Here is an 18556-nt window from a genome sequence, read left to right as displayed (position 1 = left end):
ACGAATTGTAAATTGGGTAAGAGCAGAAATTAGATCAAAATTACTGTCTATGTATTTGTATTGCCTCCCCAAGGTATGAAAAACAAACATGAAAAGGACATGCATCGTGGTTTAAGTCACCGATAGACTACATGTTATGAGCATATCCTTAATCAGGCCTAGGTCAAGATCGCATAAAATAATGAACTTAAAGCCATCAGCGAAGGATAACCTAAGACACCTACAACAGGCTATTTGTAATTAATTCCTAATTAAGAATGACCTGAAACTAACTTAGTCATGGGTCCAGGCAATACGAATTAAGAGTAATTGACCTATAATTTCCTATATAAAAATAATAATATTAAACCTCTGGCTTTTAATTAAACAATGTTCTAAGGCTCTGATCTAGTTTGATTTTTTGTTTTCATTGGAATGTATTCGTTTTTCCAGAACTAGGCCTACGCTATAAATCCTGCCTCACCATATTACACTCCCCTGTTCTCGGAATTGGTCGAGGCACAAGCAAAGGAGCATCAACAGGACAGGAGTGGGCTACATCCCTTGCTGTCTTTTTTTTTTAACCGCTCGCTCGCCTTGAAGACCTGCGCAGCACCAATAAACGTCACGCACAACGCGCAGTTCCGAGGAAAGCTTTCCGTATTTTAACTAGGACTATGTGTATAATGTGAGTTTCCGTGGACATTATCCACATGCTCGGATGTAGTGATTGTTCCATTATACCGTGCTGGCAGCGGAGGATCAAGAATTACTGAGCATACAGTGCTTGAGGAGGTAGGCGCGCATGGCATCTTCACCATTGTTCAGCCTAGCTGTCATCTGCACGCAAACCTGACAAGATGCTACAATATAGCCTATATCTAGATAATATACTGCTGTTATTATTTACAAATACGATACTGTTTTGAGTGTAGCAGACCGATGTAACTATAACCTCGGGTGAAACCACACGAGGTGATCTTTTTTTGCTATATGCTGGTAAATTGAAGGTTATCGTGGGAAAGTTGTGGCCAGCATCCCATAGGTCTATGCTAAAATAGTACAGTCACTGGGAATCTATAGCAGGTAACAGGCTACAGTTTCCGTAATTTTCTCAGCAAACATTAGCCTATGTGGGGTAGGTTACTCGATGGAGTCAACATCTTTACGTATGTTAGGCTATGTGATTTGTCCTTAGTCGAGAATTAGGCTATGCTCTCTAGTTAAAGTAAATTGTTATTTGTCATTTGATAGATTAGGCCCATCAATGTTCTAGGTTGGCCCATATAGTAACTCAGTTGAATAGTGATAATGCTGCATTCTCTTCATAAAGGTTTAATATTAGGCCTACATTTCTGGTTGAGTGGACTCAAATCAGACAACTTATAGCCTACTTTAAAAACTATGTCCCCCTTTGCACAAGTTAATTCCAAAACAAAAGCTGGTATTTCTATTTGTCCTGTCCTCTAACAGGAAGCCATGTTTCCTTACTGGAAAAAAAACTCTGTTTTGGTTGAAATGGTTCTAGTGTTGATGTACACTATAATTGTACATCATTTTAATTGTTGAAATAAAAGACAACTGAAATTATTATATTACAAAAATAACATTTTGTTTTCCTTTTTATCAATCCTTTAGAAGTCATCTTAGTTAAATGGTTGCACTCATACTGTTTTAGATAGATAGATAGATATACTTTATTCATCCCCAAAGGGAAATTACAGTGTTCCAGCAGCCGTAAACACAGTTGTGTTGTGGGTTTCCTATTTGTTTTTTACCATAGGGGTATTCCCTAGCAGGTGCAAGTTTGTACAAGGGAATTGGCTGAATTCATAATATTCCCATAGGTTTGTGTTTGATATGTTCCCCATTGGAATGCCTCTGCTTCTCATTTCAGGAAAAAAAGATGAGTTTTGGCATCCTCGTTAACTGAACTATGAAAGCCCATGCCCCCTGTCACTGTTTTATTGTTTTAGTGTAAATCCATGTAGTCAAAATATTGACATCTCTGCCTCAGGACCTTCACATAGATTTGCATGGGATCAATGGGGAAACAGTTGACACAACATTATCAACATCCACATGAGTACAGTAGTTCAATTTCAAGTTCCAATTTGTCTTATCAATTAAAAAAAAATAAAAAATAATGTTGGTTCAGGCACTGTTTAGGCAACATTTCGATTTAGCACCGGTATCAGATCAAATCTAAGCGATACCCATCCCTACAATTAAGGTCATAGATTCTTTTTAGATGCAAATCCTACAATATGAAATGCATTAATTGGAAGTAGTATTGTTTTTAAAGGTGGGGGAGAGGGGGTTCTGACTGTAATCGTTACATATTCTGAACTTTGCTTAAAGGTATCCAACGCAGTTTCAGGGTTTTTCACTACTGGGCTCCCCCTATTATTGCAGAGTATTTGTGTTTTACACAGCTGTTATAAATACCATTTATGGCTTGCATCCTTCCCCCTGGACACAGTACTTGTGATTTTGTTTACAAACTGGCATAGATAATCTTCAAAAAAGCTATGTCGACTGACAAGGTAATTAATATTACATGATTTCATACAAGTAGTAGGCTATAGCATAATTGCCATAAAGCTATTTGTAATTCTCTGGGTTGGGGAAGAGTGAAGTTGCAAAGCTGGTTTTCCATAGAGGGGTAATGTACGGCTGGAAAGACACACCATTCTCCCTATTATGAGTTAGTTTACTATCACAATAACTTTGAAGCTGTTATATTAAGATGAAAACATTTGCATAGGATGCTTTTAACTGAATTTCACAGTTTACAATTTTCAATGTTTGGTCGTACACATCCGCACAGTACATGAGAAAAAGAACATGCCTGGCTTCACTTGAACTAGCCTTACTCCATCTCAGTGTGTCAGAGTCGGAGATATAATCAATGTCTCCCTAATCTGATTGTCCAAATCCATCAGCCTGTTTCCTGGTGAGCCCTCTGGACGTGATCCGTGATCTGTCTTTAGTGATGTGAGATGTGGTCTGTGAAGAACTGAAGGGGATGATTCTTGGCTAAGGACAGCAGATGGGATGGGTCCGGGTGCATCCAGCAGGGAGCAGCCGATAGGAAAGGCTTTGGTGGCTCTGTTTCGACGGTGTCTTGTGCTGGAACTCTGTCACACATATACACCAGCAGAGCTCAGATGCTGGTAACCAGCTCGAATGAGCAGCATGCATGCAGTGATGCAGAAGTGTTGGCACACATACGCACATGCCATGGCAGAGCAGAGCAAAGCAGGCCATGGGGAGAGCCTGTGTGTTCCTGCATGCGTCTGCTTGTTTGCATTTGCACTGGAGGAGGAGGGGTCGCTATGTGCAGGCTGCTGTAACCATGAGCTATACCCATCACATTACATTGTGATGGACTCTTGGCTGGTTTGACCTCCATATGGGAAGTGGTGAAAAATAGGTATGGTTATGGCTTGACTCAATCGATTGTGCTGGTAGGCTTCTCCCCCCACCACGTGGTTTCCCGGCAGAGGGGAGAGAGAGAGGTTTTGCCTATCGGTGGTGTTTTCTCCAGAGGTGCCCGGAGGATTCTGGCGAGACCAGTGTTGCCCTGGTGACGGCAGCGAGCGGCTGATTGGGCGTTGGCTGCTCTGGCGGCGCTGAGATAAGTGCTTTTCAGTTGGGGTGGAGAGAGAAGGGGGTGGGGTCACACGGGAACATGCAGAGAGAGGGAGAGAGAGAGAGAGAGAGAGAGAGAGACTGTCTGCAGAGTGCTGAAGAAAGATGACGGGAAGCCTGGGTCCCTCAGCATAGGATTTCCTCTTCATCTCAGGCAAGGCTTGGTGGAAAGCTGGTTTGTGTTGTTTTGATTCTAAACTCAGTTCTTCCTGCTTCTAGATAGTGTGCTTTTCCTGCTCTCATTCTGCTGATTCCACTGGAATTTCAGTTTTTTTCTTGGGCTTTAATATTGTTCCAGTAGGCCTTAAAGCAAGCAAACTAACTAAATGATATTGCCATAGTTTTATAGCTTAACTGTAAGGATAATTTATTGATTGAATGGACATAACAAAATGCAGAGTACATCAAGAACGAATTAGTGGTTAATGAAATTTTGCATACTTCAGTTGTTAACTTGAAAACAAAAATGGTGTCTGTTTTTGAACTGGTAAGATTTAAGTTGTGTATAAAGCACATATTTAGCACAGATCACAGGAGCGGTAAGTCACATGATTCTGTGCTGAATTACAGACTATTACATATCCATGGCTCCTAATTCATAATAGTGGTTGTGTTTTCTTGTTTCTGACCACACTAAAGCAGGCCATGTGCAATTGAGTCATTTAGGGTGTATGGGTGTTCTTGGCCGATTTGGGTTCTGGCGGTTAGTTCATATCCTTTGGCTGTGTTCTCAGTCCTCTACAGACCAGCCTGTCTGGAGCTGGCATGGAGGCCTCTATTAGTGCATGAGAGGAGTGGAGTGCTACAACCCACACAGATAATGTTGACTCATTGTTTTCATTATCATTTTTCATCTGAGAATGAGGGACAGAAGGAGCTCCAATAGAACAAACTGTGGACAGCCAATGTATGCTTTTTGAGGGGTGTGTGTTGTAGTCGTTGGACATTTGAATGCACGTTTCATTTGGATGTGAATGCTGAAACCAAAAGAGAATATTAAAACAACCAGTTTGTAATAGGTAGCATTGATATGATGCATCAGCAGACCTGTGCATACCAGTGGTTTTGTAAAAGGCTTGGATAATAATTGTAATCATATTGAAGTTTAGCCTAAGACTATGATTTGCGATTCCCAACAGTCATGTCTACTCAATGCATTTTCATACTTCATTGCATTTGAGTGTACATTTCTTATAGTTTCCATTGTGTACTGAATGTGTAATGAATGCAGAAAATCACATACACATCACATCAAATATGAAATAAATTCAAAAGAAGACCTAAAACACATCATTAAGACACACCAACTGTACAGTAATTTTGGAGCTCTCTGAGCTCTCTGAGCAGAAAAGCACTTGCCAACAAAATCTCCAAATTGCTTTCCCATCTCCTATGCCAAGATGAAGAATTTGGTCTTTTCAGAATGTTTTAATGTACATTATTGTTCATTCTGAATAGCCTTGTCTTATTCCATGTTTAAGACAATGGTTGGCAAAATAACTGAATGCACATCCACTTGAAGCACTGAGGAAATTTAGAGCTTTCAATTGGTCTCACTTGGTCAGCTTTGAATGATAATTGGCCTGCCATATTCATTCAGCCTTCACATCTTACTCATGCGTGGGCTGTAGGGCCTGTGTGTTTGTGTAGGACCTCACATTTTCACATCCAGTCGGAGTCACTCCTACGCTCCCTCTCAGACTGTTTAATGCTTACTTGCTACACCAGGCTTAAAAGTTTCAATAGTCTGTGTTACCGAATTAAATTCAATCATGATCGCAAATCCATAAATCACACCGTAATCCAGCATTGACAAGTTCATTATCAGCCTTCGAGGAAACCTCATTCCCAGATTACACCCTTAAATACTGTTCAGCTCCTGTGGGGGCTGTCTCAGGATGGCTTCAAATTGAACTTGAATTGGAGGCTGTCAGATGCAGATGGGACCCCTCTCTGCTAATGACATTGGTTTTGTCCATAGTGCTGGTTATAAATCACGTCAAAGGGACGGCGCTGGGGATTGTTAGGTGCCCTTCATGGCTCAGTGAATCCGACCCGTACTGAGCACCAGTTTCCATAACCTGCTGTGACATCTCGTCCTGCTGGAGGACCAGCTTGACCAGCTATAAAGAAAATAGCTAATTGCTGTTGTGCTTTTCATTCTCTTAGCAATGAACATATTCCTAAATGAACTGTGGAATTAAACACCATGCTGTTTAGAAATTTCAGAGAGGTTATGAATTTCATAAAATGGAATTTCAAAGGCAGGAATCCCACTGGGGTTGCCTATCCTGTGTCTTGTATTGAACAATGTTTTTCTTGCGGGCCTTCTTGAATATCCTTTAAGGAACTATAGTAAGTACAACATCACAAGGGGAAGAAATAAAAGCGACACAATTCGCCAGTGGCACACAAAAGTAAGAGTCGGCTGAATTTGTAATCTAGACCTGGGGTGTACATAGAGCATCTTTGTCTCTCTCTGTCTGGAAGGAAATGTATTCATTGGGCCTTGGGCTTCCAGGCATTTGTTTTTTGACAAGCCCTAATGAATGTACTCCAGTCATAAAATATTCAGGATCCCGGCTTCCTGATTCATATGTGAATCCGAAATTAGCACTCTCTAATCAGAGGCAGATAATGGAAGATTGTGGCCCTTTTTTCTGAGATCTGTGATTGCCTTTTCTCCAAAAAGACATTTCTTAGAAAGTATTGTTCTTGTTTTAGGCCACAGGGCTGGAATCGGAGATGAAACTCAAACACATCCCCAAGTGGTCTTTCTGAGGAACTCAGGGTTCAGGCCAGGGGCAGAGCAATGACAGGGAGGGAGGTGTACGCCATGCCACGTCATTGATCCAAATTAGACTGAGAAGGGAATTAACTCTTGTGTCTTAAGATGAATGAGAGTGGTAGGGCAACTGACCACGCTATGTCCTGTCTCCAGGGTCAGTTTCAGTGATGAGATGGGACGTCCTAACGTCCAATAAGCAGCTCGTTTAAGTCAGGCTTCAGCCTCTCACTTTAATTTACGTACAGCCAGTGATTTGAGCGAAAGGCAAGAAACGCTTTCAGTACAATTACCCTTTTTTCCACTTAGCAGACGTGTTTGTCCCGAGTGACTTGCAGAAGAGGAAGCTTATCAAGCATTAGTACCATTAAACCAGGCTATTGTTTGCTGATGTGGTCGACTATGTTATTGGTGCATTTGTTGGCTAGTGCCAAAAATCCTGTGACTGCATTAAAGGTGCTCTAAGTGATGTTATGTGGTTTATAAGCTAAACATTTTTTGTCACATACTGCAGACATCACCTCACCATCTACTAGCTGCCTGTGCCCTGAATACACAGTACAGAGTCTCTGTGGACAGCGCTCCAAAAACGGCAACAAAAACAACTTGGTCCAGCCTGGACCATAACATAACAAACTCTTCCAACCAATTATGAGATGCGTGTTTAGGAGAGTTACAGAGTACATTACCCAACATCACTTAGTTAGAGCACTAAATATATTTCACTGGTGGTAAAATTACTTATAATGGCTGCAGAGATGATAATACGGCGTAGCAACAGCATGTGTTGTCAAAGCCCACAGTGGTAGAGGTGATAGTTTTAGTCACCACAGAGCAGGGAGTCCCTGTGGTGGCTGTAGCAGCGGTGGTTGTATTAGCAGCTTAGGCACAATCATCATGCTTCCCTCAAGATCCATATCAAATACAGCCAGTAATCCAGTGGGGATTTATTGATCGTCTTTAATATCAGAGGGAATTTTAAATCTGCCTGGTAGGGGGCCGTAATTAGATGTGTCGGTGCCATAAAGGCAGGAGTCTTTATCCAGGGTGCTACAGTTTTGCCTTTCACACTGGATTGTTTTATATAAAAAGAAAACCCTTTTTTTAATAAATGTTTCAAGACAATTTATTGCCCTGTTTATTAGTATTTGAAAAGGTCAATGTTATTGAATCTCAATATATCCTGTGACCTCAGTTATTTCCTTTGGTATTCACATAAATTGACCATGTGCCACTTTTCCCCATTTGATTGTGGTCTTTAAGAGCTCCTTTAAACAATTGTTCACTTCTCTTTTTGAATTTTATTGCAGTGATATTGGGTGTCATCAACAAGGTGAATGATTTCAAGCTGTTTTTCCGTCATGCAAAAGGTTAATAATCTCTTTCAACCCCCTCATTACTCCACACATTTTTTAGTCATTGATCCATTTTTTAATCCTACATCTCTTTTAATAGATTCTGTTCAGATTTAGTAGCTATGTAGGTTGAACTTTCACCTTCTGACCCCATCATCTATCTTATTTCCAGACGGCAACTGCCCCATGCAGTGTGTCCTCTTCGCGAGGTCCTAGTGCCCCTGGATCCCCAGCCACATCGATTGTGGTAAGATGAGCTTTCTAATATCCAAACCTGTGTTCAAAAACAATCCCTGAAAATGTTTTAAGGTCCTTACTCAACATGCGTTACCCAGGTTAAACACTATTCCTTGTAATAAGGCCCCTTTTTTTGTTTTTGAGTTTGTTAGCCTGTGCCTTTGCCAATGATAACAGATCCCTCTGTTATCTGACAGGGGACATGCATTCACCCCACCGATTCTCAGGAAGTTAGTAGCCTTTAAAAAAAAAACTGTTTTGAAGTGAAGATATCATTGAAGGCTTTGCATCGTCTTTTTCTATCACTTCCTCAGTTTCCGACAGCCAAAGAAATGTCTCTGTTTAACATTTTCAGTAGTGATCTATTAGTCAGCCAGTCTTCTATCTGGCTTATTTGCACTAATGTTCTTGTATTATTCAGGTAAATTAAATGAATATATACAGTGTATTAAGAAAGTTATTTTTACAGTCTGGACAAATGTTCTGCCCACACAGTGTTTGAACTGGCAGGAATGTAGGCAGTGATGAATAAATTGTCTTACGCTATTGTCCTGCTTTGGAAAAGGGTTGTTGCCAGCTCTCATTGCTTTGGGCATAAACACAATTTTTTGGTTTTGCATTTTCTTTTGTGTAGAATTGTTAAAGTCTAGCATCATTTAATGACAACTAAAACTCTAGTGAACATGTTTGCGCTGACAAATTCAAATGATAATGCCCCTAAAACATTATAATCTTGTAGTTAGCTCAGAAGCTTGTCTAATAGACATAGATATTTTATGTTTTTAACAATCTCAAATATTGAAATATGTTTGTATAAAGAATATAAGGATTAGAGTTTGTGTTGAGAATTTTCATTATTGTTACAGCCTCAGTAACATTTATTAATCTTTATGATGCTATACGGATATTCTGCGTGCTCTTAACATATTGGTGGTCTTTCTTTTTTATTTTGATATGCGTCAAGGCACGGATGGACAACCAGGTCATTGGTTACAAGGACTTGGCTGCCATTCCCAAGGACAAAGCCATTCTGGAGGTGGAGAGGCCAGACCTGATGGTGTACGAACCTCACTTTAACGTTTCCTCCCTGAGCAGAACGGGCCTCTGCAGAAGCCGTGAGGTCAGTGTCCTTGGAAATAGACTCTTGCTGTCCTCTCAAGTACTTTGTTTAACATATATTGTTTTCAAACACGTTTATTGTTCTCGTAGTAGAATATTATTATTAGAAACTTGGGTGTGCTGCTTTTCTTAGACGCAGGATGTGCAGTTGTGTGAAGATCAAAGTGCTTTATTGTTTGCTGTGGTTTGGTGTTTGATCATTTCACACAATGACTGCTGAAAGATTTATGGGACTCTCTCTCTCTGCTTTTAGAGGTCGATGTCACCACACTCCATCTCTCCACCTCCATCTCCTGAGGTAAGGCATGTCTTTGTTTTGGAGTGGAGCCGATATGAAACATGAAAATTAGCCTATAAAATAAGCAAATGTGAAACGCAGAAAAAAATTACATCTTCCCTCTCCTCACCCCATTTGCATTCTAGAGATGGGGAATGAAGATGTATTTGAATCCATTGTGAAGTTATGTGTTTTTGAAAGATTTAGCTAATAATCTAGCATTTCATTTGAGCCATGTGTTATTGCCTGCACATCCACATAGCACAGTTTCAGTCTTATAAATCGCAAGTGATGATGCATCTCATCTCAGAGAGAGTGGCATACATCAACAGCTGTATTGCAGCACGTCTGAACTGCTACTGACTGCAGTAATGCACACTCTTGGGTATCAGAGCTCAAACTGAAACATGTAGCCTACTTTGGTTCTGCAGAAAATACTACATTGATATACACCACCGTTCAAAAGTTTGTGGAAAAATCTTTGGCCATTAAAACAATGGCAAATCATTCAGAAATACAGTGTAGACATTAATGTTGTGGCTTGAAATGGCTTCTTTTTCAATGCAATATGTACATAAGTATACCGAGGCCCATTATCAGCAACCATCCATCCTTTATTCCAATGGGACATTCTATTTGCTGATTTTAAATGGCTAACTGATCATTACAGAACCTCCTTGTGATTAAAGAGCACCGCTGAAAACTGCTGCCCTGATTAAAGAAGTAATGCAACTGTCCTTCTTGAGATGAATTGAGTATCTGGAGCATCAGTTATTGTGGTTTCAATTGCAGACTCAAAATGGCCAGAATTTTCTTGGCCATGTTTTACAAGGCTATATTCCTTGTAAACATGGCCAAGAAACTGAAGATCTCATATAATACTGTGCATCTCGTCATAGAAAAGTGCAAACTGGCTTTAACCGGAATAATATAAAAGAGTTATAGCTCCCAGAGCACTACTATGGAAGAGGATACATTAGAGTGTCTAGCAAAAGAAAACACACAGGGCAATAAAACACACATAGATGACCTGGTACCTGGCAAACCTGGTAAAATGTGTTCGGATCGCAAAGAAGAATATTTGTGAGTCGCCAACCAACTGCCAAAGCAATGTTTGACTCCAACTGTCAAGCATGGTAGAAGGGAATGTGATGGTCTGAGAGAGCTTTGGTGGGAAATGTGGGAAATTTGTACAGGATAAAGCCTATCACTCCAGTTTGCCCTGATGTGCCACGCCCCATGGGCAGTGCTTGATTGGAGCCAATTAGGACATGAAAGTGATTATTAAGGCAATTAGATATTTCTAGAAAATAAGATATTGATGTGAGATCAGCCTCTCATCAAAGTGAGGGACATGTGAGATTGACTTTGACCCAGGTTGTGAGAGTAATCCACTGTCTGTTCTCTTTCCCCCCACACTCCTCTGCCCCCAGATGTTCTGTAGGGATCAGAAGGAGTGGCCAGAGCAGGGCTCTCCCGGAGGCTCCAACATGGGCTCCACCACACAGCTCCGCAAGATAAGCACCTCATCGCGGGCCGGCCTACAGCACTTTCACAGGCCAGGTGAACTACCAACCAGCAGAACACATCACTGTTGTTGAGCACACTGTTGACATTCATTCAGACACATTCTCTTTTTGAAAGACTCTTTTTTATTATTACTATACTTATATACGCCTAAGACCTAAATTAATATTTACCTGAACACTTGCACCTAGTATAAACCAATAGATTATAATGTTATTTAGAGTGGGAGACGTTCTAATGTGCTCTGCTAAGTCAAGGACTTTGCAGTGGAAGGAGAGGAAGTGTTTGCATCTTAAAGCCGAAAAAAGGCTACAGATATCTTTCACTTCTGACTGACTTATCAAAATATTAGCTGAGGCCTAACAGATAGAATAGATTAGTATTGCAGCTGTGAGAGATTTAACCATTTTTACTAGCAGATCATAATGATATTAGGTCTAAAAAGTGTCATTATTTTTCCTGTGTTATGTATGTTGAATGTTACAGTTGCTGTAGTTAATGTGTGTTGGTTTGTTTGCTTTTTTTCAGATAATGGAACCAACATTTATAAAAAGCCTCCCATTTATAAACACGGTAATTCATACATATTTTGAACTAAAGAAGCACACCTGGAGTGTTGTTTATTTGTTTATCCAAAATGTTTCTATCATGACTTATTATGAAAACCTACAGCATATTTTGACTCTTCACTGTGTTCTATCTTCAGATTCTGGATCAGAAAATAAAAACCCAGGGGACAACATAATCAAGTCCTCCAAATTCCCAGCCGCCCAGCCTCCTGATCCCAACGTGCCCTCCAAGATTGAAACGGAGTACTGGCCTTGTCCACCCTCACTGGCTACCATGGGTACAACCTGCTTTAATTTCTATGGTCATCATCATGTGATGCCGCCGAGTAGATGCTGCCTTCTTATATTATTCAGTTTCCTTGTGTTTATCTTAAAAAGATTACACAGGAAACTAGCCGGACGTCCACTCGTCAGAGTGCAGTGAATATCCTCATACCAGTGACTGCATGATTTAATCATCTGTCGTTCCTCCCCTCTTCCTGCAGAGATTGAGTGGAGGAGGAAGGCGGAAGCGGAGGGAAAAGTGGAGGAAGACGATGAATTCGAGGACCTGACGGAGGACGCCAGGCGACTCCAAGAGCAGGAGCTTAACAAGGTGAGAGGGGCCGCGGAACATTATGTGCCCCATCAATCATGGCGCAGTGTGTAGCGCCTCATCTGCCTCCAATGACAGCAGCCAGCGCTGAATGGAATTTTATTCTACCGATGTCCTTGCCAGAGTGTCTGTACAGGGGTGGTGCCTCTGCAGCACCACTGAGTGGCACAGTGCAGGATTTAGTGGTTTTACCATGCGGGTGGTGCATCTGGCCATCTGAGCCAAGGCACCCCTAATGGACTTTTGTAATCACACTAAGGGGTTTGTTGCCTTCCAGATCCAGTCCAACTTGGGCAAATTGATTCTGAAGGAGGAAATGGAGAAATCAGAGTTCCGCAGGAAAACCCGCTCACTCCCGGACAGGACACACATGCACTTAGGTGAGGGGTTTATAACATGGCGTGTGTGTGTGTGTGTGTGTGTGTGTGTGTGTCTGTGTCTGTGTCTGTGTCTGTCTGTCTGTCTGTCTGTCTGTGATTCAGGACACTTGGTAATTGAGTCCAAAATAAATTTGTTTCCAAGTCTGAGTACTAAACATAAATAGTACCTATTTCATTTGTTGGGGTTCATGTTTCATTATACATACAATATTAGGCACCCATACACACTCAGACACATATATTGTGTGCGCATAATTGGGGGCCAAGCAGCAAAGCTGCGAGGACCTCATTGTGTTTCTACGTTTTCCTATTATTATTATTATATGCAAAGGGAGTCTATGGCAGCCCATAGAACCGTATGGTAAAAAGTTGGGAAATTTGGCACACTGATTGGGGACGGTCCCATGAATCATGTATAACAAATTTCATGTCGGCAACTCGAACCCTTTAGCGCCACCAACAGGCCAAAGTTGGACGTGCGTTCATGCACGTAACTTTTGACCTGTTGGTCCGACTTTCAAAAGTCAGGTATTGTTGGAATCCTTGGACCAAGCCGAGTTCAACGCTTGACGTCAATTTTTTCCGCCATTTTGGGTTTCATCAAAAACACTTCAAATGTATCAGGGGTCACATACTTTCTCTGATTCCCACCAAATTTGACACAGATCATCTTCAGACCAAGCCTCACAAAAGTTACTTTTTGTCTTCGGAAGTATTACCGTTCGCCCGTAAAAGCCAATCAAAATTTGCGGCGAAGCCGCCAAACAGGAAGTGAGCTCATATCTCAGCAACCCTTGCATGTATCAAAACCAAACTTGGTACATTGACTCATGACCCCATCAGGAGGACCCTCAAGAAATTTGGTGACCTTTGACTCGCGCTGTAATTCACAAACATGCCTTTTGGCCTGTAGCTGCTGCTGTGCTTAGAATTAAATTGTACTAGTGGTGTCTGGTAATACTGTGAAAGGTCCTTAGGTCAACTGAGGGCAACTTGTCACATCAATATAATTTATTCGGCCGCCATATTTGATTTGATCAAAAACACCAACAATTTCGCACAGGTCACAAATTTCATCTGATCTTCACCAAAATTGGCACAGACCATCTTCAGACCATGCCTTGTCACTTCATTTATTTCTGTAACAATTGATAGAAGCGTTCGCCCGTCACATCCAATCGAAATTTGTGGCGAAGCCGCCAAACAGGAAGTGAGCTCATATCTCAGCAATCGTTGCATGTATGCCGTATTGTGAATGCCGAAGAAATGCTGTGACCTTTGACCTCTAGGGTCACTGCAATTAGCAAAAATGCATTTTGCCTTGTAACTTTTGACGTGCTAGACGTGAAACTTGCTTTGACAGCTTATGGCCATACGTCTGATTGCAGCATTGAGCTAACAGCATTTCGTTGCCATGGTTACTCCGGCCTATCTGCTTAGCCCCCTTATTGCTGCTTGCAGCTATATTTGATAGTGTGGTTGTTTATGGATGATTGACCATATATCTGTCTTTCCTCTCAGGGTCCTCCACCAGTACCTCAAAATCCACCTCTTTACCAGCCTGCAGCCGATCAGGCCTCACCAGGGTAAGAGTGGGCGGCAGATACACTACCACTGGTACTCATTCATACTGAGTGATGACTTCTTTTATGCTACCTGTGAAATTAATATCAAATGTAGAATAGAAAATATTAGAACTTGAGGTATGTATGTAGTACCTCCACTCACTATATCTTTTTTTACTTATGGAACCATGGATATGGTAAATCTCTATTAGCTGCAGATTACTGTTTTATATTTATGTCCTTTAATCCAGTGTTTTTCAACCTTTTTTGTGCCACGGCACACTTTTGACACTTAAAATGTCCCACGGCACACTAACATCCTGTGTGAAGAAAAAATAAACATACCATAGCCTAAAATTTAAAATAATACATAGATATGGCCTTATTATGGCTTCTATGCAAGACCTGCTCAATAAAACAAGCGCCCTCTGTTTCATTTGTAGGTGACTATATCTAATTTAATTGTTGTTATGAACTGGATATGTGATGATTCTGTGAATACTGGATATGGGGCCCCAGTTGTACAATGCCTGCATACCACAAATAGTGCAATCATACAATCAATGAGAGCATGTGGTTATAAATTCTTTGGTGCAACAGTTGCTTTTCTGGACCAGTGAGTGACATTTGGGTAATTTTCTGCGGCACACCTGATGATCTCTCACGGCACACTAGTGTGCCCCGGCACAGTGGTTGAAAAACACTGCATTAATCAACCAGTTTATCTAATTTTATATATGTCTATCCTCAGCTGCAGTCTGCAGACTTTCCATCGTCAGAAGGAGACCAGACAAGGCCAGGTACGCAGTATGTTGTAATGATTTTACATACGGATGATTATCCCATCTAAATAGGTTTGTTTGTCGTCATAAAAATTGTGGTCCAGATGTACTATCGTAAAACCACCAATTACCAACCATTTTGTTAGAAAAATCTAAAACAACAATGTTTTTTAATACTTCAAAATAATCAAACATCACACCATTCACTTCTTATTATCTTGAGGGAATTTATGCATAATGATTAATATTCTATAAATTGTACATTAGTTGCAAGTTGAAATTTGTATATTTTTGTGAGTTGTTTGTTTCATCCTCATGTTGTATATCATATTTCATTCATTACAGTGTATTTTAGTCATGTAAATGACAGATAAACACATCTACTGGTCCCACTAGCTGCTCTTTCTATTGATTCCAATTTTGTGAACTGGATCAAAATCCCATCAAAAACCCTTTGCAGCACCCTATCACCAAATATATTGTCAAATAAGATTGGTTGGCTTTGTGCTGTCTATAGATGTATATGCCTTCCTACTTAAAGTCTGTAGCTGTTAGGGATTTATACTGCCCTCTCATAGCTCTCGTAAATTGAATTAAATGAACTAAAGGTAGCAACAGGTTCCGCTATACTATGGTATGTATTGACAACTAATCACCCGTGTCATGTTGAGTCATCCTCTGTCTTTTCTTTGCTGGAGACATCTCTTCCACTTTCTACGCTCTTAATTTCTCTCTTTTCATGTTCTACAGGACTACAGGTAAGCTTGTTTCATTTGTGTGTATAGAAATGTTTTGGACATGGCTGCACGTGCACTGACTTAACACTCAGTCTAACTGTATGTTGCTTTCCTTAGTAGCCATACTGTTCTCACATTAACTCTCATTTCACTTTTCTCTTCGGCTACAATCCAAACAGAGCAGCTATGCTGCAAGAATAGAAATGGGCTTTAATATTTTAGCAGCATATTTGCCTGGTTGGATTATTGCGTTTGTCTCAGTGACACAGTCTGGCAGTGATTGGCTATATGTTCATTAAAGAATGTTCTCATTTTGCCATCAGAACAAATGTGCTCTGATGCTTTGCTGTATTGAAGATAATTGCTTTACATGTTTTAGTTTATTTTGCATCGCAAAAACAAACTGCACCACAGATCTCATTGGGGGTGGGGTGGGGGGGTGGGGGGGGTTGAAATGATTGCTTATGCCAGTCTCTTCTGTTTGAGGGAATATCTGGGACTTTGTGGTATCTTTTTAGAATGGAGATACACAAAGAGGGAGAATGGACAGAGGAAACTCACTGCCTAGTATTCTGGAACAGAAGGTGAGGGTTGTGGATTGTCTTCAACATATACACTGTGTATATGCCCCATGTACTGAGCGCCTCCAAAGTTTTCTAGCCGCTGTGCCATGCAATCTTAACAATGCTCACTCTTGACTTATTGCTATCAGCTGACTGAATATGCACCCCTATATGTCCATCTGCTTTCTACTGCCCTCTTGGCTCCTGTGTCTGATAAAAAGGAGGAGCTGAGAGGTGACAGTGGATCTAACAAAAGGCAGAGATTTGATCATATATAATGGGGGTAAGAAAAGACTTTGGAGGCTTCATCTCCCTAATCAAGCAACCCGGTTTTTGAAACTTTACTGAGCATGTTGTTCCTCTCCCTGGACTGTCTGCGATCACAAGTAGGCCTGCCTTTAAACATGGAAATGCTGTTTCCCCTGCCATAGTTTGCGTGGAGCATTCATCCCCCTTAGTCTCATCTCCTTCACTGTAATGACCTCTTTCCTGTCACTGCGGCTGTGAGTCATACTGACCAGTGGCCAGTCATGACTGGGTTGAGGGCCCCACTTGGAATCTTTTTATGGAGTGATTGTCTGATGAAACTAGCATGTTGACACGTGATAGCTGTGCTAACTTGTCTGCAGATCTACCCATATGAGATGCTCATTGTGACCCATAGAGGGCGCAGCAAGCTCCCACCAGGTGTTGACCGAACTAGACTGGAGGTAAAACTATTTTATGTGCAATACAATATACAATATTTTGTTCATTAGGATGAAAATAATTTTACTTGCATTAACAAAATTGCTTTAGCGACAAAGGCATCTCAATATCTTGAGAGAAAAAAAGACTAATTGATTGCATAGGCTGATCAGTTAGATAGTTTACCAGACTACTGCATCTTATATGCTCTGCTTGTCCCCAAACAGAGACACCTCTCTCCGGAAGAGTTCCATGAGCTGTTTGGAATGCCTATCACAGAATTTGATCGTCTGTCGTTGTGGAAACGCAACAACCTGAAGAAGAAAGTGTCGCTTTTCTAACGATTGGTGTCACACTCAGACTTTGGACCTTTGGACGCACTTATTTGGATGCAAATAATGTTGATCAACTAAAGAGTTCCATTGAAAATGCAGGAAGAGACCTACATTCACATATATACCAAATAGAGCCGTATCATATCCGAAAGCTATACATCAATACTTCTTTTCAAGCTACAGAATCCACGCTGGTCCTATCACCAATCAAAGCTAACGCCTGTGTGTTGTCCAGTCCTCAGTATGGTCCACAATAAGGGCTTTGTGTTAGTGAGCTATTAATTTGAACATAGCATGGTCTACAGTATACACCGAAGTGTCGTCTCATGATTCTGCATAAAGTTAGCCATAACTGTTTGTGTAGTTCCAAATGTTTATGATTAAGAGCACTGTAATGAGCTCTTAATGAAGATAATTGGCTTTACCGACCAGGCCTTGACTAAAACATGAAGTCACATTTAGCCACATATGGAGAATATTGATTCGATCACTACATATTTAAAGAGGCAAATACTGAATGCTTTTCAGAGCAAATCTCAAAGTGCCCATTAAATTTTTAAAATTATATACAGATATGCAAGACCATCACCCCAATTTTCTCATGTCACTCTGGATGTCCATTCCATAGTGTCATAACCTGTGTTCTATTTATTGTGGTGTATGAAACACTGTTGTACAATTATGGAAAAATATTTATTTGCTTTACTGTTATTTTTACCTTGAATATATACACTGTCTGTTGAAACACTTTACATGTTTCCTCGTAGTCTAACCACAGTTTGGACAAAGTTTAATTACAGTGATAAAAACTGTTTAAATGATTTATTAGAGAATTTAAATATACAGTGTAATAGAAAAAATCAATATTAATTATGCAGAACTGTTCATTTTCATAATAGGACACTGAAAAACACATTTTGAAGTTCTTTCCTCAATACAAATCAGGAAAAGCTACTTAGCTGAAGGATAAAACAAAATGTCTGCTTAAATTTGTCCTGAGCTCATTGAAAGTTTTTGACATATGGAATGTAGGACAAGACTACATTAGAGCAACCTGTAGTTCTAACTTTTGAAACACCCTTGTAGTGTTATCATATAGTTTTCTATCTTTGTAGTTCTTTATTTAATTTTTTGTAACATTTATGTTTATTTCCATCACATTTCTTGCCTGCACTCTGAACTGGGTGCAGAATATGGATATAATAAATATTGTTGACTGCCACCAAATTCATGTACTGTACATCCATGCTGCTGCAATGTTGTTTTGAATTTCATGTATATGACACATCACCATGACACCATGTGATTATGACTGGTTACAGCTCATGTCATGTCATTTGTTTTTAATGTTAATTCAGCAGCATAATTGAGTAAAGATGAATAAAGACGAAAACAAAAAAAGAGTAATGA

At 40.4% G+C, this 18556-nt stretch overlaps 1 protein-coding gene across 5 annotated transcripts; it reads left to right on the top strand.

The window, feature by feature from the left end:
• Positions 1-455: 455 nt before the first annotated feature.
• On the top strand, positions 456-18549 carry dmtn (dematin actin binding protein). 5 transcript variants are annotated; one of them, XM_042060625.1, is made up of 16 exons: positions 456-774; positions 7729-7788; positions 7946-8020; positions 8975-9130; positions 9383-9427; positions 10840-10969; positions 11462-11506; positions 11640-11780; positions 11988-12097; positions 12375-12477; positions 13999-14063; positions 14794-14842; positions 15575-15582; positions 16080-16145; positions 16754-16834; positions 17039-18549. In XM_042060625.1, the coding sequence occupies exons 2-16, from the start codon at positions 7756-7758 to the stop codon at positions 17150-17152; spliced, it is 1221 nt and encodes a 406-aa protein (XP_041916559.1). In that variant the 5' UTR covers positions 456-774; positions 7729-7755; the 3' UTR covers positions 17153-18549. The 5 variants fall into 5 exon arrangements, with proteins under 5 accessions (XP_041916559.1, XP_041916562.1, XP_041916560.1 ...); XM_042060626.1 differs by lacking the exon at positions 456-774 and adding an exon at positions 3677-3808; XM_042060627.1 differs by lacking the exon at positions 456-774 and adding an exon at positions 3679-3787.
• Positions 18550-18556: the final 7 nt, after the last annotated feature.

The sequence above is a fragment of the Alosa sapidissima genome, chromosome 13 (assembly GCF_018492685.1).
Source record: "Alosa sapidissima isolate fAloSap1 chromosome 13, fAloSap1.pri, whole genome shotgun sequence".
Taxonomy (NCBI): domain Eukaryota; kingdom Metazoa; phylum Chordata; class Actinopteri; order Clupeiformes; family Clupeidae; genus Alosa; species Alosa sapidissima.
The sequence above is the reverse complement of the archived record's forward strand: the minus strand, read 5'-3'. Positions and strand labels throughout refer to the sequence as shown.

Bases quoted from the DNA above. Each gene is read 5' to 3' on its own strand.
- dmtn (XM_042060625.1), top strand. From the start codon at position 7,756: ATGATTTCAAGCTGTTTTTCCGTCATGCAAAAG. The intron at 10,970-11,461 runs GTGAACTACCAA...GCTTTTTTTCAG, and splicing joins ACAGCACTTTCACAGGCCAG to ATAATGGAACCAACATTTAT. The intron at 16,835-17,038 runs GTAAAACTATTT...GTCCCCAAACAG, and splicing joins TTGACCGAACTAGACTGGAG to AGACACCTCTCTCCGGAAGA.